Source organism: Hemitrygon akajei, unplaced genomic scaffold, assembly GCF_048418815.1.
Source record: "Hemitrygon akajei unplaced genomic scaffold, sHemAka1.3 Scf000101, whole genome shotgun sequence".
Lineage (NCBI taxonomy): Eukaryota > Metazoa > Chordata > Chondrichthyes > Myliobatiformes > Dasyatidae > Hemitrygon > Hemitrygon akajei.
In genome coordinates this window covers 228,111-254,932 of record NW_027331987.1, presented here as the reverse complement: position 1 = coordinate 254,932, position 26,822 = coordinate 228,111, and the positions used below count along the sequence as shown (strand labels likewise).

Below are 26,822 nucleotides of genomic sequence, written 5' to 3'. Positions count from 1 at the left end.
GAGATCACTTCATCACCTCCAGACTGGGAGTGCGGGGTCGTGAAATGCGAGGGGACAATTAAGTAACTTAACGAATCATACAGACCAATTAATCACAACACTGCATTAGGGAGATTGTGAAGATAGTGGTCCATCTCTCAGGAAGTCAGAATGTTCGACGTGTGTGGGGTCTTTGATAATGTGGACTGTTTTATTGAGGCAGAGAGATGTGTAAACAGTGTCCACAGTTTCCATGATGTACTGAACTTGTTCACAGCTCTCTGCAGTGTTTCTGGTGGTGACCAGTGCTGTTGCCGTGACAACACGACTAGTTTCCGCACAGGATGTGTTCTGTAAAAACAGATGATGGTCGTCCAGGAGGCGCCGATTTTCTTCAGCCTCTCAAAGAAGCAGAGAGGCCGCTGAGCTTTCTTGGCGATAGTGTCCTTGTGGCTGGACAAGGACAGGCTGTTAGTGGTGTTCACTCTCAGGAGATTGGAGCTCTCAACACCCTTATCCTCTGCCGTTGATGTAAACAGGAATGTCTGCATCGCCCCGGCTGACTTCCTGTTGTCAGTAACCAGCTCTATTGTGTTGGTGAAATGGAGGGGGTGGGGAGTGTTGATACCAGGTCACAAAGCTCTCCAGCTCCGACCCGACACGCGGGTGGAGAAGGTTTACAGGAGTAAATTCCAACCGTGTGCAAACAGCACTGGCTCTGTGAACACGGGTGGAACTGTCCAGACGGACTGAAGGGTCTATTTACGCGCTTTCCCCGAATCTCGTCCTGCTCTCTCACTTTTCTCACTCTCACCTTCCTCTCTCCACTCTCTCCGCTTCTCCTCTCTCATCCCAAACTCTACTATCCATCTCCCTCACTCTCCTCCATTACTCCCCACTCCCTCTGCCTTACACCACTCTCACACTGACCCCTCAGCCTCTGCTTACTCACTACCTTCCTGAATCCTGCATCACTCATATGAAACATACTTCCTCCCGCGCCCTCCCCATCCAGCCGAAAGGCTTTACCTGCTGTCGCTTCCGCAGGACACGGATTTACTCAAATGGGAGGGAGGTGTCGGAAATGGACCAGGCAAATTTGAGGGCAGGGTGAAAGTTGGAGGCAAAGTTAATGAAGTCAACGAGCTCAGCGCAGCGACAACTCTCTGATAACTCCTCTTATTTACCCCTTATGATCCCACTAAGGAGCACCAGGCCATTGTCTCCAATACCATCACCGACCTTATCAGCTCTGGGGATTTCCCATCCACTGCCACCAACCTCATAGTTCCCACACCCCGCACTTCCCGTTTCTACCTCCTACCCAAGATCCACAAACCTGCCTGTCCAGGTAGACCTATTGTCTCAGCTTGCTCCTGCCCCACCGAACTCATTTCTGCATACCTTGACACTGTGTTATTCCCCCCTTGTTCAATCTCTTCCCACTTATGTTCGTGACACTTCTCACGCTTTGAATTTTTTCAATGATTTTCAATGCTCGGGGGATGTTGAGAAGCAGGAGATACTGGGAAGATGGATAAACAGGGCTGTGGAAGAGAGGAATCTCTCTCTCTCTCCAGAGCTGGGGTCACTGAACGAGGCCAATGCTGATACAATAAATTGCTGACTCGATCAGTTTCACTCCTCCTCTCCATCTCCGTCTCACTCTTTTCCCTCTCTCCGTGTTGAAGGACAGATGTGACAGTGGTGAGTAGAGAAAGAGAGTGAGGGAGAGAGATGTTAAGAGAGAAAGGGTAGAATATAGGGGGAGAATGGGAGAGTGCGGGTAAGTAGGTTGAAGAGGGTGAGAGTGGGATGAGCGTGTGGGTGCAGTGAGGGAGGGTGAAGAGAGGCACTGAGGGAAGGAGGAAGGAAGGTGGAGGGTAAGAACGTGATATGCGATAGAGGGTGGGGAGGCAGGGAGGGAGAACCATTTTACGTGAAATTTGGGCAAACGAGAGAAGGAGAGCAGGAGAGCGGGAACAGGGGTGTGATAGAGAGGGAGGGAAGGAGAGAGAGAAAGGAAGGAGTGGACTAGCGTGGAGGCGGGAGAGATGGAGAGGGCTAGAGTGGAGGACAGTGTGGGTGTGATTGCGAGAGTAATACAGGGGAGAGGTTTGTGTGTGGGAGAGAGGGGGAGAGAGGGAGACTGCAATGAACAGTCGGGGTGAGAGAGGGACAGAGGGAGTGAGAGCGCGTGGGAGAGATGGGTAAAAATGGAGGAAGGGAGAGAGGTGCAGGAAATGGGAAAAGAAAGGGGCAGAGAGGAGGAGGTGTAACGGAGAACAACACACACAAAATGCTGGAGGAACTCAGCAGGTCAGGCAACCTCTATGGAAAATAATAAAGAGTGGACGTGTCGGACCGAGATCAGCAAGATGAGAGGATTCGATCAGTGGGGAGTGGGAACTTCCCGAGGATGCTGCGGGATTGTTTGTTAGATTACAGTAAGTGCAGTACAGTATATACAATATATAATGAAAAACACAATCCCAAGTCTAAAGCAAAGAGTGAAGGAATTGATGAAGGAACAAGTGATACGAACAATCTACTAAACAAGTGTAAACAGAGCACAGAATCACTGATACAGTCACAAGTCTCACCCCCTTTGTGACTGTATGAGACTCCGGTTTCCGATGACGGCCCTGGAGACTCTGAAAGTCATTACGACCAATCGCATTTCCGGTCCGAAAGCAGAAATCCAACACTGATAGAATTAATCAACTGGCACTTCATTTCCCGCCTAAGAGTACGAGTCAGTTGCAAAACCAAAGTTAACCCTTTCCGAATTGGGGGTGGATAGGGAGGATTTTACATTGATGTAGGTCCGATTATTCTTGAAAACATTTTCAGACATGTTTTACTTTCCAGTTGAAACATGTCGCTCATCTCCAGAAAATACTCCGTCACGTTCCATCATAGCTCACATCTGCATGTTCAAGGTCACATCGATCTAAAGTATGAAGACTTTAAGACCTCATGTTTCACATTATTTTAACTGACATTCTTGTTCATTGTAAGTACTGCGATTGGACAACTCACTTCCAAATATAACAGTCATTTAACCCTCTGAGAAAAGGGTAACGGGGGAGAGAGGGTGAGGGTGGGGGAGAGGGGAGAGGGATGAGGGTGGTGAGGGGGAGAGAGAGGAAACGGGAAGGGGAGAGGAAGAGGGGATGAGTGAAAGAGAGAGCGGGGAGAGAGGGTTTAAGATTAGGAGAGTGGGGAATACTGGGGAGGAAAAAGTGAAGTAGAGAGTTGGGAGAGAGGGGGAGAGAGTGGGGGACTGTGCGGAGAGAGTGTGGAAGGGGAGGAGAGTGTGAGAGAGATGAGAGTTGAGGAAGTTGAGTGACAGGAGAGAGGGGAGGGAGAGAAAGAAGAGAATAGTAGGGAGTGAAAGTGAGGTTTGTTGGCAAGAGAGTGGGGAGGGGGGAGGACAGAAATGGATGGGTATGGAGTGGGAGGTGCCTCACCTCATCTTGCCTTGATGACGGATGCTGCTTTTCCTTTTGCTAAGGCAGAGGTTGATGGACTTTCGATCGGTCAGGGCATGAAAGGAGACGCGGCGAAGGCAGGAAAATGGGGCTGGGAGGAAAAATGGATTTACCATGATGAAGTGGCAGAGCACTTTGGATGGGCCAAATGGCCTAATTCTGCTTCTGTCTCTCATGGTCTTATGGTCCAAGAGCAGCCTCTCATTCAATGAGAGCAAGAGCAATGAACTGGTTCTGGACTTTGGAGGAGGAAACAGGAACCCATGAGGCAATCCTCATCGGGGCTCAAAGGTGGAGACGTTCAGCAACTTTAAATTCCACAGTGTTAACATTTCAGAGGATCTGTCCCGAGCCCGGGACACAAGTGCAATTACAAGAAAGCAGGAACTGTCTGTCCCTTGTATAGAAGCTTGCGTAGATTCAGAATGACATCTAAAACCCTGACAAACTTCGACAGATGTGTGGTGGGGAGCATGTTCAGTGGTTGCATCATGGCCTGGTATGGAAACACCAAAGCCCTTGAAAGGAAAATCCGACTAGAAATAGTGGATATGGCCCAGTACATCACGGGTAAAACTCTCCTCACAACTGAGCACATCTCTGTGGAGTGCTGTCGCAGGAAATCAGCATCCACCATCATGGACCCCCACCACCCAGGCCATGCTCTCTTCTCAATGCTGCCATCAGGAAGAAGGTGCATGAGCCTCAGGAGCCTCAACCCCAGGTTCAGGAACAGTTATTACACTCAACCAACAGGTCCTGAACAAGAAGGGATCATTTTACTCAAATTAACTTGCCCCATCACGAAACTGTTCCCACAACCGATGGACACAATCAACAACTCTTCATCTCATGTTCTTGATGTTTATTTCTGGGTTATTTATCAGGTTTTTTTTTGTATTTGAATTTTGTTGTCTTTTGCACATGGTTGTTTTGTTTGTCCTGTTAGGGGCGATATTTCATTCATCTTATAATGGTTTTGCAGTTTACTGAATATAAAATATAATCAAATCCTAGGATTATTTATTATACTTTGATAATAAATTTACTTTGCACATTTTAAATTGTACATTTCAATTTGTAAATAACTCTCTGAAACACAAGAGCAGGGTGTGAGCTCAGTCTGCTGGGTAAATTATTTTGTTCTGATCTGAATGGTCCGCCCAACACTGTGACCCGTCTTTCGAGGCACACCAATTACTGGAAATATTCCTGCATCGAACTGGAAAGCCTCAAATACTCTGTCTCTCTGCTCAAGCGTGCGAACACACGTAGACACACACACACACACACACACACACACACACACACACACACACACACACACACACACACACACACACACACACACACACACACACACACACACACACACACACACACACACACTTCAAAACGTTGACAATCATACCAGTGCCCAAAAATACCAGGGTGACCTGCCTCAAGGACTATCGCCCAGTGACGCTCACTACTGTGATGAAGTGCTTTGAGGGGTTGGTCATGGTCAATCAACTTCAGTCTGTGTGCAGGGTCCCACTGCAATTTGCCAATCGCCACAATCTGTCAACAATTCTCACTGGCTCACACTCGGCCTTAGATCACCAGGATAAAAGCAATATCGGCTGCTGATATCAGCTCAGCGTTCAACACAATCGGACCCTCAATTGTAGTCAACAAGCTCCAAAACCTGGGCCTCTGTACCTCCTTCTGCAACTGGATCCGCACCAGGAGACCACAGTCTGTGTGGATCAGAAATAACATCTCTTCCTTGCTGACAATCAACACTGGCACACCTCAACGATGCGTGCTCGGCCAAAGCTCTACTCTCTCTACACCACGTCTGTGTGTCGAGGCTCATTTATAAACTTGCTGATGACACAACTATTGTTGCTGGAATTTCAGATGGTGACGAGGAGGAGCACAGGAGTGAGATAGATCAGCAAGTTGAGTGGTGTCGCAGCAACAACCTTGCACTCAGCATCATGAATTGATTGTGGATTCAGGAAGGGGAAGTCGAGGGAACACACACCAGTCCTCATCGTGGGATCGGAAGTGAAAAGGGTGAGCAGTTTCCATTTCCTGCCTGTCAACATCTCTGAGGAACTATCCTGGGCCCAACATATTGATGCAGTTACAATGAAGGCACAATATCGGCTATATTTCATTCGGAGATTGAGGGGAATCGATCTGTTAATAAAGACACTTGCAAATTTCTACAGATGTCCTTTGGAGAGCATTCTAACTGGTTGCATCACTGTCTGGTGTGGAGAGGCCACTGCACAGGATCGGTAAATGCTGCAGAAAGTTGTAAACTCAGCCAGCTACTTCATGGGCACTGGACTCCACAGCATCCAGGACACATTCAAAAGATGATGCCACAAAAAGGTGGCATCGATCATTAAGGACCCCCATCACCCAGGACATGACCTCTTCTCATTGCTACCATCAAGGAGGATGTACAGGGGCCTGAAGACACACTCACCGGTTCAGGAAAAGCTTCTTCCCCACTGTCAGATTTCTGAATGGACAAAGAACCCATGAACACCCCCTCAGTATTTTCCCTCTCGTTTTGCACCACATTTTAAATATAATTTTACACATACTAATTGTAATCTGTAGTTTTTATTACCAAATATTGCAGTGTACTGCAGACACAAAGGAACAAATTTCACCACATATGCCGGTGATATTAAACCTGATTCTGATACACAAACACACACAGCTGGGCTCAGACATACAACACTCCCACATTCCTCCCTTTGTGACACCCTGCTTGCTCCGTGGCCCCCGGTATGAAGCTCAAACTGTTGCAACACCTGCCCTTTAAATTCATGGCTGAGGCTGTGTTGTGTCTGTTCATTGTTTGAGTTCGATATTAAATGAAGAGCTTTGAATGGGAAGGAAGGTTTGAATAGAAGAATAAAGATCTCCTCTGAAGGTATATGGGGTCCTGGTGAGAGCGTACATGGAACACTGTGCACAGGTCCGGTCTCCCTCCCGGAGTCAGCCTGTGGGATGAAGGGAATGAAGAGATTTCCCAGATTGATTTAGGAGGTGAGGTAGTGTCCTCGGAGAGATTATACTGACCGGGGCTGTCTCAAAATTAGAGAAATAAAAGGCCGTCTGACTGAGACAGAACACAGTCTCACAGGGTATTGACAGGATAGAGGCAGGAATGATGTTTCCTTTGGCTGTGGTGAGGAATGGGGGTCACAGAATCCGAGATCACCTCAGCAGGACTGAGATGAGGAGAAATCTCCTCACCCAGAAGGCAGCGGATCTTTGGAATTTTCTCCACAAGGTTTCTAAATTCGAAGGACAAATTTTGGGGCTCTGCGATGCAGGGAACGTTGCGCGAAAGTGGCGCTGAGGTCGAATACCAGGCAAGTTCTGAGTGAAAGGCAGAACAGACGCAAAGGGCCGAATGGCCGCTCAGTTTCTTTTTGTTCTCTAGTCCGAGTTTACCTTTTGCGCCTGGTTCTCCCGAGACCTTCAGCCTGTCCTTTTGCACAGGGGAGCGCTCACAGCACCGGAATTCCATCGGCAGCCGCTGCAGGCCAGCTCCCGTATCACAGCAGCAGGAGACTGTGGGAGTGGGAGGAAACTCCGGACAATAGGCCCCGATCCACGGCGGGGAAAGACCAGGCTCCCTCTGTGAGGCTGAAACATCTCACGGAATCTCCGCCCGTCTCTTCACCTCCGCCATCGGAAGGATTCAAAACTCCGGCCGCTGTTGCAGCCTTTGCCCGGGGAGCTGCTCCCAATCTCGGGTCTCTCACGGGGTCCACTCGTTCCCGATTCCAAACTTCGGTCCGCCCAGCGTCCCGCCCACTGACACTCCTCAGCCAATGGAGGCAAGAGTCTCCCAGTGTTGTTCTCTGATTGGCTGTGAGTGTATCCGAGTGCGGGCTGCTACCGGGAGCCAGAGATGTCAGTCACTGTTGTTCTCAGAATCAAAGCAAGTTCCCCGAGGTTCAAAGTTCAAAGTAAATTTTATTATTATTTTCTTTAAATTTTTATTAAACACAAACAAAAACAGAAACACTAAACATATGCTAAGAAAGCCAGGGAGTCACACAAAAGCAGCAACCAATATATAACCATTAACTTTAAACATACAAATAAACAAGGAAATCCGCTCTAAATACTGTTGGACAGAAAGAACTGTATCTAAGAGGAGTCACAAAACAGGAACATTTGCAGACATAACCCAAAACGTTGACAGATTTGTACAGTCGTTACAGCTTTCTGGTTATGGGAAGTTTTCAGAGTATAAACGTATAGTTTGAAGTCTGAGGTAAAAATCTAAATGAAGGTTTCTTATTGCTGTGATTGCATTTATGGATATAAAATTTGCTGCAAATTAACAAAAGATTTATGATAAAGAAATGATCCCTATGAGATTTGGTGTTATTAGTAAACCCGAATGAGACATTTTGAAAACAAAAAGTAAAATCCACGTTAATATATTGATCTATAAATTGACAAACATCAACCCAAAATGTTTTAACACATTCACAATCCCAAAACCGATGAAATAAATCCTCTGGATATAAACCACAAAAAGAACAGTTAGTTTCAATATCAGAATTAACCCTTGTCAAATAAACATTGGTTGGATAATATCTATGTATAATTTTAAATAAGCCCCAAATACTCCTCCACCTCAGATTCCCCAAGCGACTATTCCAAAAACTAACACAATACGTATAAGTCGCCACATACAACTCCTACAAACATAAAGAGCAAAGCTACAGAATGGTAACTATATCTGGATCAGTGAAAGATCAACCAGAGTGCCGAAGACAACAAACTTCGCCAATGCAAATAAACAATGAGAACATGAAATAACCGCAGCGGCTGCCGATAGATGTCCGGTGCTCTCAGCGCTTCCCTGTTCAATCTGACAGGACAAGAATCAGTGAGGCGCAAAGGTAAACTCGTGTTTCAGAAAATCTGAAAGAGAGAAGGAATGATTCAAGGTTTCAATTTAGAAACCTTGTGGAGATAATTGCAATGATTCACTGCACTCTGGGTGAGGAAATTTCTCCTCATCTCATTCCTGCTGAGTTGTCCTCGGATTTTGAGTCTGTGAGCGCTGGTTCCACACCTTATGGGAAACATCATTCCAGTTCTTCTGCTGTAAATATCCTGTGAGATTGTATTTCTCTAATTCTGAGACAGGAATGTGATCTGACTCTGTCTAACCACCTCTTATTTCACTCATTTTGAGACAGTCCCAGTACGATGATTTGTTGTGGGAGCAACTCTATGGACAGCAGGTGAGTGCAGTTATCCTGCGTTGTTCCACAGCCTGATGGTTGAGGTGTAGTAATTGTTCCTGACCCTGGTGAGGCGAGTCCTGAGGCTCTCGTACCTTCGACCTGATTACAGCAGTGAGAAAAGAGCCTGCCTGTGTGGTGAACCTGATCACAGCCGCCTGTATCGCCGTCCCATCTGGCCTGCCCTATCCGGGACCAAAGGGATTGTGGAGGGAAAATGTGGTACTCTGTCGAGTATCACTGTGATCCGTCCCCTCTGGCCTGCCCTATCCGGGACAAAAGGGATTCTGGAGAGTAAATGTGGTACACTGTCGAATATTACTGTGATCCGTCCCCTCTGGACTGCCCTATCCGGGACCAAAGGGATTGTGGAGAGTAAATGTGGTACGCTGTCGAGTATCACTGTGATCCGTCCCCTCTGGCCTACCCTATCCGGGACCAAAGGGATTGTGGAGAGTAAATGTGGTACTCTGTCGAGTATCATGGTGATCCGTCCCCTCTGGCCTGCCCTATCCGGGACTAAAGGGATTGTGGAGAGTAAATGCGGTACTCTGTCGATTATCACTGTGATCCGTCCCCTCTGGCCTGCCCTATCCGGGACCAAAGGGATTGAGGAGAGTAAATGTGGTACTCTGTCGAGTATCACTGTGATCCGTCCCCTCTGGCCTGCCCTATCCGGGACCAAAGGGATTGTGGAGCGTAAATGTGTTACTCCGTCGAGTATCACTGTCATCCAGGCTCTCTTCCTGCCTCTTATTATTCTTGTCTGTGATTGCAGTGCGACAATCTCTGGCCCAATGACCCCTCTTTCTACAAACCCCGTTTCTGTCCTTAGCCAAGTGTCCTCTTCATCTGCACTGTCCGCACGATTCTGCCTCTCGTTCTGGGTTCTTCGTCGGGACCCGAACTCCATCTCCTAACTACCGGTTCTCTGCGCACACTCTCGCTTTTCCCCAGTCCATTTAAAGAGTCAATTGCGCTCCATATTCATCAGAATTTATGTCACCCGGGGCCAGGTCTGACACAGCGAATTGAGATTAGTTAACTTAAAGGAGTGGGCAGGCTTGGGTCTGAGACAGTTTAGAAAAGTCTGCACTGCCAGCTGGACATACTGATCTGTCCAGGGGTTTGCCGGCATTGGACTCTCACGTATCCTTAAAACGAGCTATAAAGTACGCAAGGGATTCTCCTTTTTTCTGTAGTTATCGGGTAAATTCACAAACATCCGCATGCAGTTGGGCTGTCATTCAAATGGGTTCCCTTACCTCAGTGACCCACCGTGCCATGGCTTGTATTACATCAGCCCCTCTGGTGGCTCAAGGTCACCTTCGGGCTTCTGCCTGGGAAAGGGGAACCCACTCCCTATCCCTGTCCGAGAGGTTCCATATATAACCCTGAGGAGTGGCACAAGTCCCTGGTCAGTGTCTGGAAAGGGGAACCCACTCCCTATCCCTGTTCGAGAGGTTCCATATATAACCCTGAGGAGTGGCACAAGTCCCTGGTCAGGGTCTGGAAAGGGGAACCCACTCCCTGTCCCTGTCCGAGAGGTTCCATATATAACCCTGAGGAGTGGCACAAGTCCCTGGGCAGGGTCTGGAAAGGGGAACCCACTCCCTTTTTCAATGAATTCAGCTAAAGCCCCTGATCCGGACGGTTATACTGCTGAATTTTTAAAATCCTTTTCTTCTATACTCTCTCCTTGGCTTTGTAAAATTTATAAAGATGCGTTAACTGTAGGTAAATTACCACGATCTTTTTATGATGTCCTTTTAGATTGAAATTTATATCATGGATTAAATTAATGTATTATAAACCTTTGGCTTCAGTTCTTACCAATAATCAAAGATCTCCTTTTTTTCAGTTGTCCCGTGGTACGAGGCAAGGCTGCCCTTTAAGTCCTCTATTATTTGACATTGCTTTGGAACCTTTAGCCGTTGCCATTCGTGAATCTCCTAATATTTTTGGTATTGCCTGTGGTTAAGGGACTTATAAGTTATCATTATATGCTGATGATTTGTTACTATACATATCTGACCCTGAGATATCTATTCCTGCTATTTCAGCCTTGCTTGCTCAGTTTAGTAGCTTTTCTGGCTGCAAACTGAATTTTAATAAGGGTGAATTATTTCCATTAATTATGCAAGTTCCAATTTATAAACACTTACCATTTAAAGTTGTCACAGATCATTTTACTTATTTGGGTATTAAAATTACCAAGAAACATAAGGGTTCATTTAAAGTTAATTTTTTACCTTTAATTGAACAAATGAAGCAACTTGTTACCAGGTGGTCCCCATTATCTCTGTCATTGGTTGGTCGAATTAATACTATCAAGATGATAGTATTACCCAAATTTTTATATTTCTCCAAGCATTACCAAGTTTTATTCCTAAATCTTTTTTTGATATTATTGACTCCAAAATATCCTCGTATGTGGCATAATAAAAATCCTAGATTAAGTGAAAAATATTTACAGAAGCCTAAGAAATAAGGTGGTTTTGCTTTGCCAAACCTGAGATTTTAATTTTGGGCAGTTAATATTCAATATTTAATATTTTGGACACAAGAATCGGTCATAGTACCTTGCCCACAATGGGTAAATTTGGAGTGTAAATCTGTACAAGACTTCTCATTGTTTTCTATTTTAGGATCTTCGCTTCCTTTAGCTTTATCTAAACCGAATAAACAAATAACTAATCCTATAGTTAAACATACATTAAGAATATGGTTTCAATTTCGTAAATTCTTTGGCTTGAATAATCTAACTTCTTTTTCCAGCCCTCTTTTATGGACCAAGCCTTTGTGTTATGGAAAACAAAAGGTATAACATGTTTTTGTGATCTAATTTTAGATAACAGTTTTATGTCCTTTGAACAGCTATCCAACCTAAAACTCATTTTTTTTAGATACTTGCAAGTTAGAAATTTCTTGAATGTTAGTATTTTCTGAAATTATGTCCAATGGACATTACAGAAAAAATTCTAGCTCTGAATCCTTGCCATAAGGGTTAAGTAGCCATCATTTATCATATGATCATGAAAATACAGCCAGGAGTATCAGAAATAATTAAGAAGGAATGGGAAAAAGAAGTTCACTGTCTTATACCCACAAAGCAGTGGGAGAAAATTTTACAATTAGTCAATTCTTCTTCTATTTGTGCTAAACATGCCTAATACAATTTAAGGTTGTTCATAGGGCTCACATGTCCAAGGATAAACTCGCTCGATTTTATTCTTATGTTAATCCACCCAGTGACAGATGTCATTCTGAAGTCCCTTCATTGACCCACATGTTCTGGTCTTGCCCCTATTTGCAAAATTATTGGAAAGATATTATTTGGATGGAGGTGCGGAGTTATTGACGCTACTGTGTATAATTGATGGCCGATGTCCCATGTCGGTTAGGATTTTTTCATTTTTTTGGGGGGAGAGGGTTTCTTATTTTCTCCATTTTTTGTAACCACTATGAGCTTGGGAGGTTAATATCATCTATTTGTATTTATACCTTAACCTATTCGTTATGTACTCTCAAGCTCTTTGTATCATGTTTCATTTAAGTTTGTTTAAAATCAATAAAAAGATTTAAAAAGAAAGGGCTATTCTGAGGAAAGGGTGGAATAGGCGCAACGAGTTTACCTTTGCGCCTTGTTCTCCCTTGGTTTTCAGCCGTTCGGATTGCACAGGGGAGCGGTGAGAGATCCGGAGATCCATCGGCAGCCGCAGCGGGGCATCTCCCGTCTCCCAGCAGGAAGGGACGGGTCTGGGAGACAACTCCAGACAACAGGCCCCGATCCTCGGCGGGGAAAGGCCGGGCACCCTCCGTGTAGCTGAAACATCTCACGGAATCTCTGCCGGTCTCTTCAGCTCAGCCTTCGAAAGGATTCACGACCCGCGGGTGGTGCAGCCGAAACCCAAGGCGCAGCTCCCGGTCTCCGGTCTCACTCGGTCCCGGTCCCAAACTCCGGCCGGGCCGGGCGCTCAGCGTCCCGCCCACTGACACCCCTCAGCCAATGGGAGCATCCGTCTCCCAGCACTGGTCGCTGATTGGCTGTGTGTGTGTGAGAACGGCCTGCTGCTGGGAGCTGGAGATGTCAGTCACAGTTTGTTCTCAGAATCAAAGGAAAATCCCCGAAACTCAAATTTTATTATCAGAGTACAGATAAGTCACCACATACAACCCCCAGAAGCATTTTCCTGCGGACATACTTAGAAAAGGTATAGAATAGTAACCATAACAGAAGCAGGCAGTGAAAGATCAGCCAGAGTGCTGAAGGTAACAAACAGTGCAAATGCAAATATGGAGAAACAGGATAAATAACAAGAGCATGAAATAACCGCAGCGGCTGCTGATGGATCTCCGGAGCTCTCACCGCTCCCCTGTGCAATCCGACAGGATGAAGGCCAAGGGAGAACAAGGCGGAAAGGTCAACTCGTGATTTAGAAAATCAGAAACAGGAGCAGGCGTGGCCATTCGGCCCGTTGCACTGTTCTGTCCCTCATTCAGAACATGTCTGATCTTTGACCTCAGCGCCACTTTTCTGCAACGTTCCCAACATCGCCGAGCCCCTAAATATGAAAGTTTAATTTATGAAACTTGTGGAGAAAACTCCAAATATTCACTGCACTGTGTTGCGGAAATTTCTCCTCATCTCAGTCCTGCTGAGGTGACCTCGGATTTTGAGTCTGTGACCCCGGGATCCACTGCCCAGCCAGGAGAAACATCATTTCTGCCCCTACCCTGTAAATACCCTGTGAGACTGTGTCTGTCTCAATCAGGAAGCTTCTCCATGTGAACCTTGTGTTAACGAAATTGGTGACAGTTCTTTCAGACCAGCAGCTTTGACCACAAGAACACCAGACAGTGGTCAGCACGGAATGTCCTGCAGTTACCGCAGGAGAAGGACTGGATGGACACAGTGGAGTGGTTCCCTGAGCAGACAGTCCAGACCATCTAGCAGAATGCCTCCTCACCAGATCTCACCAACAGGCAGCAAGACCTCGCCTGTCTGGCGGCGAGAGGGTCCCTCCCAGTCTGATCCTAGCTGCATGCCCGGAGATCACTCCCACAGCGCGCTGCCCCGAGATTACTGCAGTGGAGACGAGAGAGTCCCTCCCAGTCTGATCCTTGCTGCATGCCCGGAGATCACTCCCACAGCGCGCTGCCCCGAGATTACTGCAGTGGAGACGAGAGAGCCCCTCCCAGTCTGATCCTTGCTGCATGCCCGGAGATCACTCCCACAGCGTCCTGCCCCGAGATTACTGCCGTAGAGACGAGACGGTCACTCGCCTCTTTGCGGACTGTGGGCTGGCGAAGATCTGTGGAGAAAGATGCAAGGGCCTGTGCCACAGCAGCTGTGTGACAGAAAGCTCACTGATCCTCGGGCTGTTCCCAGGATGCACAGAAAAACGGACAGCGAGTGCTGCTGGAATATCGTCAACTCGGGGAAAGACGTCCGAAACTTGTTGGACTGCCATCACACCGAGATGTCTGGAGAGCAGCGGTACCCAGCCTGGGGTCCACGGTTACTGGTATTGGTCTTTGGCACAAAATGTTGGGAACCCCTGTGATGCACCATCAATAACTCTCGGAGACGTGAGTCAAGGTAAGCTGTTATTGGCTGGAAGAAAGCACCGTCAGCAGCAAGCGACCACCACACAACATCCTGGAGACTGAGGGCGGAGCAGTGCCTCCAATCGCCTTTATATAGGGGTCAGTGGGAGGAGCCACAGGAGCTGTCAGCATGGGGGGCGTGTAGTTCACCACACCCTGTCATACAGGAATGCACATTCCAGACTACTGGGACACCATTGGAACTATCGGGTCCCTCTACTACTCGACTGAGAGAGGCCGGGTTGGCTGAGGAAGCCTCTCAATTATTGTACAACACCCCAGGGGGCACATGAGCGACAACAGACAACAGAATACCCCATAGACAACGAATGTAAATTCATTGGGTAAAGGTATTGGAAAGTTTTATCATTCTAAATATTTTATACAAAGCTTATTTTGATGCAAAAAAAGTATCTACATCTGATCTGTATCCAGAGTGAAGAAGACCAGGCCTTCTATTGGAGACGGGACGGACATGGGTCATGTCACGAAGTTTTTCTCACGAAGGGCAGTTGAAATCAGGACCTCAACGAAAAAATAACATTTTCCACCCTGTGACATAGAATGTCCAGTCCTGTGCTTTTTCCTGCAACCACAGGTCGGTCATCGCCACTGCATCTCTCTCCTCACAGCACAATATTCTCTCCGCATCCCCAGTTTAATGACATGTTTTCACTGTTTACTTATTCACCGTTTTACACTCCACTCTGACTCTCTTAGACCTGCAGAAAGATTTAAAAAAAAACCAACTGCTGGAGGAACTCAGCGGGTTGAGCAGCATCTGTGGAGGGAAATGGAGAATCGACATTTCGGGTTGAGACAGTTCAGATGAAGGATCTCGACCCGGAAAGTCGATTGTACATTCCTCTCCATAGATTCTGCCTGACCCGCTCAGTTCCCCCAGCATCATGTTTCTCATTCGAGATTCCAGCATCCGCAGTCTCTTGTGCCTCTCTGTTCAGAATTTGCCCCTTTCAGCCCTGCCTTATACAGTAGACTGAACCAGGCTCTCCTCTCTGGCTTCACTTCTGTTCTGCTTCTTCTTAACCCATCACACCTAATGCGGAACAGACCGCCAGCAGCAGCTCGCCAGAGTCCCCTGTCCAGGCCGAGGATGATCACACGACTTCAATCGTCTTACAGGGGAAGGTCCTTCCGATCGGAGCGAAGGGGCCTTTGGACATTCAGCTAACGTTTTTTGTCGCTCTAGGTGTTTACGAGATGGGGTTGCTGGGCATATGGCCAACTCACCTACGCTCGTAGCCGGGCTTAGACAGTCCATTGGGCGTTTTCTTATCTTTTCCCTGTTTAATTTGTTTTTGATCCCACACTAACATGGAAATAGCCAGAATTTCCACTGAACGCATCCAACAGCAGAATGTTCATTCCCTGAGACCGCAGCGTGCGTAGTGGACAATCGCGGTACTGCAGGGGATCAGCAGCTCCCCGAAAGTGAAAGCATTCTGAATCAGGAAGTGCCAGGAGTTAACATGGCTTCGAAAGGACCGGCCGAGAGTTGGACCGAGGAGGCAATTTGTCCTGTCTGCCTGCATTTCTTCACCGATCCGGTGTCACTGGAGTGTGGACACAACTTCTGTCGCTCTTGTATCACGCGGTGTTGGGAAAGGGAGGAGAGAAACTCCTGCCCGGAATGTACAGAGGTGTTTGCTGACCGCACCCTCAGGGTGAATCGGGCCTTAGCAAATCTGGCTGAAAAAGCTCGAAATCTAAACCTGAATCCGAAAGGGAATGAAAGTAAACATCACTGCGAGGAACATGAGGAAGAACTGAAGCTGTTTTGTGAAACGGACGAGACACTGATCTGTGTGATCTGTGCAGTGGCGGAAGAACACAGAGAGCACCGCTTCAGGTCGATTAAAGAAGCTGTTAAAATCTACAAGGTAAAAACTAAACGTTAATTTAATACTTAAAACATTTCCTTTCTCCTGCATACCATTACACGAGCCTCCATAACCAACACATCATTCTCTGCAACTTCTGCCATCTCCAACGGGATTCTAGCATCTCTCCGTCCCACAGCCCACCTCCGCACCCCGAACTCTCCGTTCTCCATACAGATCGCGGTCCACGTCCTGTATCGCCCTGATCCACTCGCTCCTCCCCACTGATCTCTCTCCTGGCACTGACACCTGCAAGCGGGACAAGTGCTACACCTAACTCCTAACCTCCTCCCTCCTCACCATTCAGGGCCGCAAACAGCCCAGTTCCTCCTGTCTCTTCATTGGTCGATTGTCCTCTCGTATTAGATTACTTCTTCTCCAGCCCTTTACCTCTTCCACCTGTCCCCTCCCAGCTTCTCACTTCATCACCCTCCCCCACGTTCCCCCTCACGTTGTCTCACCCGTCACCTGTCTGCTGGTTCTTATCCCCAATCTTTTTATTCTGGCTTCTGTCCCATTCCTTCCCAGTCCTGATGAAGGGTCTCATCCCGAAACACCGACTGTTTATTTCCCTTGAATAGATGCTGCCTGACTCACTGAATTTCTCCGGCATTTTGTGTGATAATCGGGTTTGATCACCTGTTTCTTTTGATGCATCTTTGTTTCTATTACCTTAACTCTCTGACTTCCAGGATCAGCTAAAATCTTCCTTAGACTCTCTCAGAAAAAATAAATCAGACTTCCAGGAAAAGGAGCAACAACAGAAAGAGAATATTTCCGGAGTTCGGGTGAGGCTTCCTGAGCGGAATTTCTGATATTACTGTCGAGTTTTGCTCCATTTAATGCAGAATAGCCGAGTATCGCAGCTCCAGTGACCTGGGTTCGATCCTGACCTCTGGTGCTGTCTGTGTGGAGTTTGCATGCTCTCCCTGTGGCCATGACAGTTTCAGACACATTCCAAGGACATACTGGATGAATGGTTAACTACAATTAACCCTGTGAAGCTGGGGGAGGGTGTATGTGAATCAGGTGGGAGTTAATGGGTCATTGAGGGAGAATAGGTTTCAGGAAAACGTGAGGAAATGGGGTTGACGGGAATGTCTCAGAAGTAGTATCGACCTGAATGGACCGAATGGTAACTTTTATGTCATCAGGAAATACAACACATCAATGCAGTAAACTAATCTTCACTTTACATTCGACAGGAACAGTCACACATTGTTCAGACCCACATCACATCCCAGTTTGCTGAACTGCGCCAGATTATCACTGAGAAAGAGCAGAGCTTACTCAGGGATCTCAGGGAAGAAGAGAAGAGGATTCTTAATCCAATGGAGAAATATCTTCGAGAGATTCAAGAGAATATTAGGTTTATTCAGGAGAAAATCTTGAAGTTAAAGGAGCAGATGGATCAAAAAGATGGTGTGATATTTCTCAAGGTGAGTGATTAAATTTTAATTTATTTCTGACAAATTGAACTAAATGAACAGTGGTATATTTGAAATAAACACAGCACAGTGGCCAATTCTACCAAATCAATTGCCGCTGCTGGTGTCCTCACACAGAGTATTCTCCTTGCATGACGAGCCTCCAATCACTACGCTAATGACATTATAAAATGTTGGACATAGATATTCGATCCTTTATCAGCAACATACAGTCGTTAAGCGATGAGATTTCAGCATCATTAATCGTAAATTATCCTTCAATGAATCTGTCAGCAAAAGATATGGCATCTGCTAGTCCCAGGATCAAATCAGCCCAGAACAAATTACGAATACGTAACTTATTCCCTTCACTTTTACCACGTCCCCACTCACGTGACTGGTTATCGTAATAAACACATAACACAGAATACAATGCAGATAGAAAACAGACGTGTTGCTCCTACACACAGCATTTACAAATGGCAGTAAACTGTTTCTCACCAGACAATTGATGCAACTATTCAGGGCTGTTGTTGTCCCAAAACTGGACTTCCACAACTTCTGTACATCCCAGGACAGGATGTAATCTTTTCTGAAATGATTTACTCTGATCATAACACAGAGCTGCTGATTGTGTCCTTAATTACCACATTAAATATCCTCCAAAACTCCCATTAACACCCAGTTCCAGTCACAAGCTGTGAGTGTGTCTGGTGCTGTGGGTGTGAGGGTCTCTCTGTCAATCAGTGAGAACAAAGAATGTGACCCACACATCAGGCCTATCCTCCATATCGGGTTTCCATTGATTACTGAAACTTTCATTGTCTTTACTTTTTCGGATAAGTTTTACATGAGATTGTGTCCCATTCTCCGTCATGAGCAGGTCATTCAGTTCCTCTTCTACCAATTTCGCTTCTGCACAATCGTCCTGCCACCTACTCACCGCACCTAGCAACAGTGCCCTGAACTCCCTGGTCCCTCACGTGTTTATCCTGCCTCCCCATTACATTCAATCTCTGCTGTTCCATTTCAACAACTCCTGTGCCACTGGGTTCCACACCCTGTTCGCAAAATTTCTTGTGGGATTTATTAAAAACCACCTGGTATTTTATCTTTGACTGAAAGTCTCCCTATAAATAGAAACATAGAAACAAAGAAAACCTACAGCACAATACAGTCTCTTTGGCCCACAATGCTGTGTCGAACATCTACTTACTTTAGAAATTACCTCGAGTTAGCCATAGCTCTCTATTTTTCTAAGCTCCATGTACCTGTGTAGGAGTCTCTTGAAAGACCCTATCGCATCCACCTCCACCATCGTTGCCGGCAGCCCATTCCACGCATTCACCTCTCTCTGCGTAAAAACTTACCCCTGACATCTCCTCAGGACCTACTTCCAAGCACGTTAAAATTGTGTCCTCTCGTGTTAGCCACAAATTAGGTATTTTCTCCACCTTCACACAATCCAATCCATCACTAGTCTTAAATTGTTCCAGTTTATCATTCTGACATCTTATCCGGTTGAAAAAATACAACCTGTCCTGTCTTTCCCTTAAGTTTCATCCTTTCAGTAATGGTTTAACTTTCAGAAACGTTCCGTGGGATTTACTAAAAACCACCTGGCATTTTATCTTGGACTGAAGGTCTGTCCATAAATCGAAACATAGAAACAAAGAAAACCTCCAGCACAATACAGTCTCTTTGGCCCACAGTTCTGTGCCAAACATCTACTTACTTCAGAAATTACCTCCAGTTAGCCATAGCTCTTTATTTTTCTAAGCTCCATGTACCTATGTAGAATCTCTTGAAAGACCCTATCGCATCCAGCTCCACCTTCGTTGCTGGCAGCTCATTCCACCCATTCCAAAACACTTACCCCGGTCATCTCCTCCATACTACTTCCAAGCACCTGTGTCCTCTCGTGTGAGCCATAATCGAGGTACTTTTTCCACCTTCGCGCAATCAAATCCATCACTGATCTTAAATTGTTCCATTTTATCATTTTGACGTCTTATCCAGATATAATGCACAGCCTGTCCTGTCTTTCCTGTCAGTTCCATCCTCTCAGTAATGGTCTAAATTTCAGAAACTTTTCCTGTAATTTACCCCGTGGTTCTGTATTGCTGGTGTGTGTTTGTGACTGTGGGAGTGGGAATTTTCAACACCTTGTAATGATTTGGATGAAATTCAGGATATGGACAGTAAGTCTAAGTCTAATCAGATTTGTGTTTTATTTATTTCAGGAGGAAGCTTGTCGGAACAGGAGGTAGGACATGGTCTTTACCGAAACCCTGCACAGATTTGTAAAATAGTTTAAAATTCCAGTTTATCACCACCAGTTTAATATTTACAGAGTTAGTGACGATGTCCAGGAATTGTCAGTGACAGATGAGGCCCTGCCGGTTGAAAAATTCGATCACCCCTATTTGTTGAACACACTGCTGAGAGAAACACTTGATGCTATTAAGCGAGGTAAAACTTACAAAGATTCATTTCTCCTTGTTTATGAGACGCAATTAAGTGTTGATTTAAGGCAAAGATTGGCTGTAATAGTGACTGAAAGGGAACTGAAGTTTATTCCACATCAACCCCAAATCAGGTTGGTAATGGATCTCAGGAAAGTGAGTTTGTAGAATGCAATGTGATGGCTTTCTAAAGCAGTTTGTCGTTGAGCCTACTCGGGGAACAGCTCTACTGGATTGGGTGTTATGTATTGAACCTGAGGTGAGTAGTTAAAAGAAATCTTAGGAGGCAGTTCTCACAACATGACTCAGTTCAACTTGAAATTTGATAAGGAGAAAGTAAAGTCTGATGTTGTAGTATTTCAGCGAAGTGAAAGAAATTACAGTGGTCTTAGAGAGGAGTTGGCCAAAGCAAATTGGAAGGACATGCTGGCAGGGATGAGAGCAGAGCAGAAATGGTGTCAGTTTCTGGGAAAATGAGGAAGGTGAAGGATAGATGTATTCCAAAAATAAATAAATACTCAAATGGCAAAATAGTACAACCGTGGCTGACAAGGGAAGACAAGTTAATGTAAAAGCAAAAGAGAGGGCATACAACAAAGCAAAAATTAGTATGAAGACAGAGGGTTGGGAAGCTTTTAAATATCTTCAGAGAGGAACTAAAAGAATGATTGGGAGGGGAAAGATTAAATGTGAATTGATTTTGAATTGAATAGACTAGAAATGAGGATTAAAAATATTTACGTTCCATCTCTGTCAAAATGTGCAATGTGCAATTTATAGTAATTCGTGATAAATAATATGTATAACATGCTGGTTAATATAACATAGAAATACAGTTATCTCAGCACGAGTTAAGCAGTCTGATGGCCTGGTTGAAGAAGTTGTCCCAGAGCCTGTTGCTCCTGGCTTTTACGCTACAGTACCGTTTCCCGGATGGTAGCAACTGGCACAGTTTGTGCTTGGGGGACTTGGGTCTCCAATGATCCTTCGGGCCTTTTTTACCCACCCGTCTTTGTAAAACAAGTTAGCAAACAATATCAAATTGTTGTTCAAGTATTGTAAAAAATAAAACAGACATGAGAGTGGATATAGGATCGCTAGAAAATGAGGCTGGATATATAATAACACAGGATAAAGAGATGGCAGATATACTAAATATTTTGCACCAGTCTTCACCGTGGAAGACACTAGCACTGTGACCGGTGTTGAAGGGTTCGAGGGAAGAGAAGTGAGTGCAGTTACTGCTGCAAGGGAAAAGGTGCTCAAAAAGCTGAAAGACCTAATTCACCCAAAGGTACATAAGTCACCCAGACCAGACGAACTGCACCCTAGTGTTCTGAAAGAGGTCGCAGTAGACATCGTGAAGGCATTAGTAATGATGTTTCAAAAGTGACACCATCATTTTGTGCTATATATCAAGATGTATCTGATGGAATAGACGATAAGATATAGGAGCTGAAGCAGGCCATTCGGCCCATCGAGTCTACTCCACCATTCAGTCATGGGCAGATCCAATTCTTCAAGTCATCCCCACTCCCCTGCTTTCACCCCATACCCTTTGATGCCCTGGCTAATCAAGAACCTACATATCTCTGCCTTAAATATGACTTGGCCTTAACAGCCACTTGTGGCAACAAATTCCACAGATTTTCCTCATACTGACTAAAGTAGTTTCTCCGGATCTCAGTTCTAAAAGGACGTCCTTCAATCCTGAAGTCATACCCTCTGGTCTTACAGTAGATGGCTTTGTTTCCAAGATTGCAGATGATACGAAGGTTGGTGGAGGGGCCAGTAGTGTTGAGGAAACAGTTAGGCTGCACAAGGACTTGGATGAGGAGAATGTGAAAGAAAGTGACGAATGATATACAATGTTGGAAAATGCATGGTCATGCACTTTGGTCGGAGAAATAATGTGCAGATTTTTTTTTTCAAATGGGGAGAAAACCCAAAAGGCTGATATGAAAAATGGACTTAGCAGTCATTCTGCAGAACACCCTAAAGGTTAACTTGCAGGTAGGGTCAGTGGTGAAGAAGGCAAATCCAATGTTAGCATTCAATTCAAGGGGTTTAGATAGCATTCAATTCAAGAGCAGGGATGTGATGCTGAGGCTTTATAAGGCACTGGTGAAGCCTCACCTTGAGTATTGTGAACTTGGGCTCCTCATCTAAGAAAAGATGTGCTGGCATTGCAGAAGGTTCATTTCATAAGGATGATTCCAGGAATGAAAGGGTTATCATACGAGGAACGTTTGATAGCTCTGTGTCTGTACTCGCTGGAATTTAGAAAGATGAAGGGGGATCTCATTGAAACCTTTCGAATGTTGAAAGTCCTAGACAGAGTAGATGTGGAAAGGATGTTTCCCATGGTGGTGGAGTTTAGGACAAGAGGGCACAGCCTCAAGATGGAGGGGCATCTATTTAAAACAAATGTGAACAAATTTGAGCCAGCGGCTGGTGAATTTGTGGAACTTGTTGTGTGTATTTAAGGCAGAGCTTGATAGGTTCTAGATTGGACACAGCATCAAAGGTTACGGGGAGAAGGCCAGGGAGTGGGGCTGAGGAGGGAAAAAAGGATCAGCCATGACTGAATGGCGGAGCAGACTCGATGGGCAAATGGCCTAATTCTGCTCCTATGTCTTATGGTGATCAGACCACTACATTGAAGCATTGTGAGAATGAGCTCGGACACACCAACAAGCATTGACATGGGTCAAGATTTCATCTCGGGAGAAGCACACACAGCATAACCGGCCTGGCAAAGCTCCCTCACACACATACACAGGAAGGACTGGCAGATTGTAGTCAGAGCCTCAGCAATGTACGTTGTTATTTCCCTCAGTAACCAGGAAACCAATCTCTTTCGAGACAGTTATTTATGTGAACAACTCAATCACGTGTGACACATTGCCAACACACACCAGGCATGTGATGACACACAGATTAACATACAAATTCTTCAATATGCACACTCTCCTTCAGTGTGTACACACCCACGGATATTTACCATAATCAATACACGCACAGTAACTCGTACCCGTATATGCTTTCAGAGTGTGATACACGGTCACAGAAATAGGCAAAAATTCCCATGTAGGATTGAAATCTGCCATCTTTTCGCAGCCTGCGTGTTCTGAGGCACTGAGCTGCCCTCTGACGTGACGTCAGAACAGTTCACAGACAGACTTCGGGGTGACATTCCTCAGGGGGATGATCTGGGAGGGTTTGACGGATGTTGAATCCACGGCCAACTTCATTAATCTGCAAGACAATGTCTTCCTAAGCATGTCCCATTGGTGTGTGTTTTTGTCCCATAACCCTCTGACCATTTCCTATCTATGTACCTCTGTAAATTTATTTTAAAATATATTAATTATACCTGTTTCTGCAACTTCTGACAGCAAGTTCCACCTGCCCACACCCCCTCTCTGTGAGAATGTTATCCCATAGATCCCTCATAAAAGTTTCCCCTCTCACTTTCAATCTGATCCCTTTGGTTTTGTACTCCATTTCTCGGAAAAAAAATACTCATTTATCAAGCCCTTTATGAATGTATTTACTTCAATAAAGGGTCATCCCTCAACATCCGACACTACAGCTAATAGTCCAAGCATATCCACTCTCTGCTTTTAACTCAAGCCCCCCAGTCCTGGTAACATCCTCCTGAAGCCTCCTGTCCAGTGTAATGACTTCCTCGCCATATGCACGGAACTCGAAATGCAGACAATACTCCAAGTGTGGTCTATCATTAACACAAAAGCCCTTGGTTAAGTTCATGTGGACGTGTCGAATAGGCTGATGAATACAGGACTGAAGGTGTTGCATTTGAATGCACCAGTATACGGAATAAGGAAGATGATGTTGTGGCGCAGGTAGAGATTGGCAGGGACAAAGTTGTTGGCATCACTGAGTTGTGGTGGAAAGGAGATCCTGGCTTGAAGCTGAACTTTCAAGGATACACCTTGTATTCAAAGGACAGGCAGGTAGGCGAAGAGGCTGGGGAGGCTCTGTTGGTAAAGAGTGAAATGAAATCCTTCGAGAGAGCGGACATAGGATTGCAAGATGTCGAATCATGTTGGTGCTGTATTCCATGAGAGAGAATTTGTAGAATGCCCCCGAGATGGCTTTTTAGAACAGCTTGTGGTTGGGCCCAATGGGTGAAAGACAATTCTACAGAAGGATTTGTATAATGAACCAGATACGATTTGGGAGATTCAGTTAAAAGCACCTTTAGGAAGCAGTGATCATAAAATGATAGAGTTCACCCCACAGAGGGAGATAAAGTCAGATGTGTCAGTATTAGAGTGGAGTAATGTTAACTACACAGGCACGATGGAGGAGCTGACCAAAGGAGACCGAAGTAGATTGGAAGGGAACACGAGCAGGGATTATTGCAGAACAACAAAGACTGAATAGATAAATCCCAAAGAGGAAGTATTATACAGGGAGGATGAGGTAACCGTGTTGAACAAGGGAAGTCAAAGGCACCATAGAAGTGAAAGAGAGGGCACACAATAGGGCAGAAATTAGCAGGATGTTGGAGTATCGAGAAGATTTTGTAATTAACAGAAAGCAATTACAAAGCCAGAAGGAGAGAAAATGAGATATCAGCTTGCCAACAATACTTGCCAAAATGTAAAGAGTAAAAAAGTGGCGAGGGTGGATATTGGACCCCTAGAAAATGACACCGGAGAGGAGAAATGTGACAAAAGACATGGCAGAGGTACTTATTTAATATTGTGTGTCAATCCTCACTGTGAATGATAACAGCTGTACGTCAGAAATGTGAGGGTGTCAGGGGAGAGAAATGAGTGTTGCTGTTACTAAGGAGAAAGTGCGTGGGACGATTGAAGGTCTGAAGGTACCTGGACCAGATGGACTACACCCCAGTGTTCGGAAAGAGTTAGCTGAAGAGAATATGGGGTAATCAGTAATGATCTTTCAAGAATCACTTGATAGATAGATAGATAGATAGATAGATAGATAGATAGATAGATAGATAGATAGATAGATAGATAGATAGATAGATAGATAGATACTTTATTCATCCCCATGGGGAAATTCAACATTTTTTCCAATGTCCCATACACTTGTTGTAGCAAAAACTAATTACATACATACTTAACTAAGTAATAATATGATATGCATCTAAATCACTAATTCAAAAAGCATTAATAATAGCTTTAAAAAAAAAGTTCTTAAGTCCTGGCAGTTGAATTGTAAAGGCTAATGGCATTGGGGAGTATTGACCTCTTCATCCTCTCTGAGGAGCATTGCATCGATAGTAACCTGTCGCTGAAACTGCTTCTCTGTCTCTGGATGGTGCTTTGTAGAGGATGTTCAGGGTTTTCCATAATTGACCGTAGCCTACTCAGCGCCCTTCGCTCAGCTACCGATGTTAAACTCTCCAGTACTTTGCCCACGACAGAGCCCGCCTTCCAAGATGATTGGAAATTGCAAAGGTCACCTCAGACTTCAAGAAGGGAGAGCAGCTGAGGAAAGAAAATTATACGTGAGTTAGTCTGGATGTGGTCAGCTTGGGAAGATGTCGGAGTCCACTATTAAGGACGAGCTTTTGGGTACATGGAGGCACATGATAAAATGGGGCAAAGACAGCATGCCTTCCCTTAAGGGGAAATCTTGCCTGACAAATCTGTTGGAATTCTCTGAGGAACACAAAGCCAAGATAGACAGAAGGATGATTTGGATGACAGAATTGTTGCCTTTGTGGCCAAGCTTGCAGATGATATGAAGATAGGTGAAGGGGCAAGTAGTGCTGCAGAAGCTCGGAATCCGGGGAAGGACAGAGACAGATCAGGAAATGGGCAAATAAGTGATAGATGGATTATCGGGTAGGGAAGTCGTGCATGCACCTTGGTAGAAGGAATAAAGGCATAGACAATTTTGCAAACAGGGAGAATTTTTTTTAAAAAATCAGAAGAGCAAAGGGACTTGGGTGTCGTTGTGCAGGATTCCCTGAAGGTTAACTTGCAGTTTGTGTCAGTGGTAAGATCGGCAAACTCAATGTTTGCTTTCATTTTGGGAGGATTAGAATACAAGAGCAAGGATGTAATGCTGAGGTTTTATAAGGCATTGGTCAGACCACACTTGATTCTGAGCAGTTTTGCCTCCCTTATGTCGGAAAATATAAAGGATAATCCTGGGTCACGACATCTGCGACGACATCAGTACAAAGCTATATGGGTCCTAGTGTTCTTCCCTTGGACAAGACCGGTGGCGTGGAGAGGGGAGACTTGCCGGTCTCTCAGAAAAAAAAAACACTGCCCAGGCCTGCGTCCTGGAAAAACCTTCCAAGGCGCAAATCCATGGTCTACTGAGGCTAACGGATGCCTAAAATATCGGGAAAGATGTGCTGGCACTGTAGAGGGTCCAGGAGGTTCACAAGAATGATTCCGGGAATGAAAGGTTCAACATATGAGGAGTATTTGATGGTTCTGGGTCTGTGCTCACTGGAGTTTAGAAGAATGGCTGATTTATTATCCCCCTCAACCCATTCTCCCGCCTACTTCCCATAACATTTGACGCCCTGACTGATCAAAAAGTTTACTTATCAACTTCTGCTTTAAAAATCAAACAGGAGAAAGTCTGCAGATGCTGGTAATCCAAGCTACACAGATGAAGGGTCTCGCCAGATCTCTCTGACACC

The 26,822-nt window shown here is 45.3% G+C and overlaps 1 protein-coding gene and 1 long non-coding RNA gene across 2 annotated transcripts in view; one reads left to right on the top strand and one right to left on the bottom strand.

The window, feature by feature from the left end:
* Positions 1 to 4,323: 4,323 nt before the first annotated feature.
* The window catches only part of LOC140723118 (uncharacterized), a 198,729-nt gene continuing 176,230 nt past the window's right edge, over positions 4,324 to 26,822 (bottom strand). The window contains exon 2 of the long non-coding RNA XR_012097812.1: positions 4,324 to 4,462. This is a non-coding gene — a long non-coding RNA (uncharacterized lncRNA). The remainder of the gene's footprint in view (positions 4,463 to 26,822) is intronic.
* The window catches only part of LOC140723119 (E3 ubiquitin-protein ligase TRIM39-like), a 30,187-nt gene continuing 20,943 nt past the window's right edge, over positions 17,579 to 26,822 (top strand). Inside the window, exons 1-3 of the mRNA XM_073037745.1 lie at positions 17,579 to 17,705; positions 19,937 to 19,959; positions 20,047 to 20,165. Coding sequence (XP_072893846.1) covers positions 17,598 to 17,705; positions 19,937 to 19,959; positions 20,047 to 20,165 — 250 coding nt within the window. The 5' untranslated portion in view covers positions 17,579 to 17,597. The remainder of the gene's footprint in view (positions 17,706 to 19,936; positions 19,960 to 20,046; positions 20,166 to 26,822) is intronic.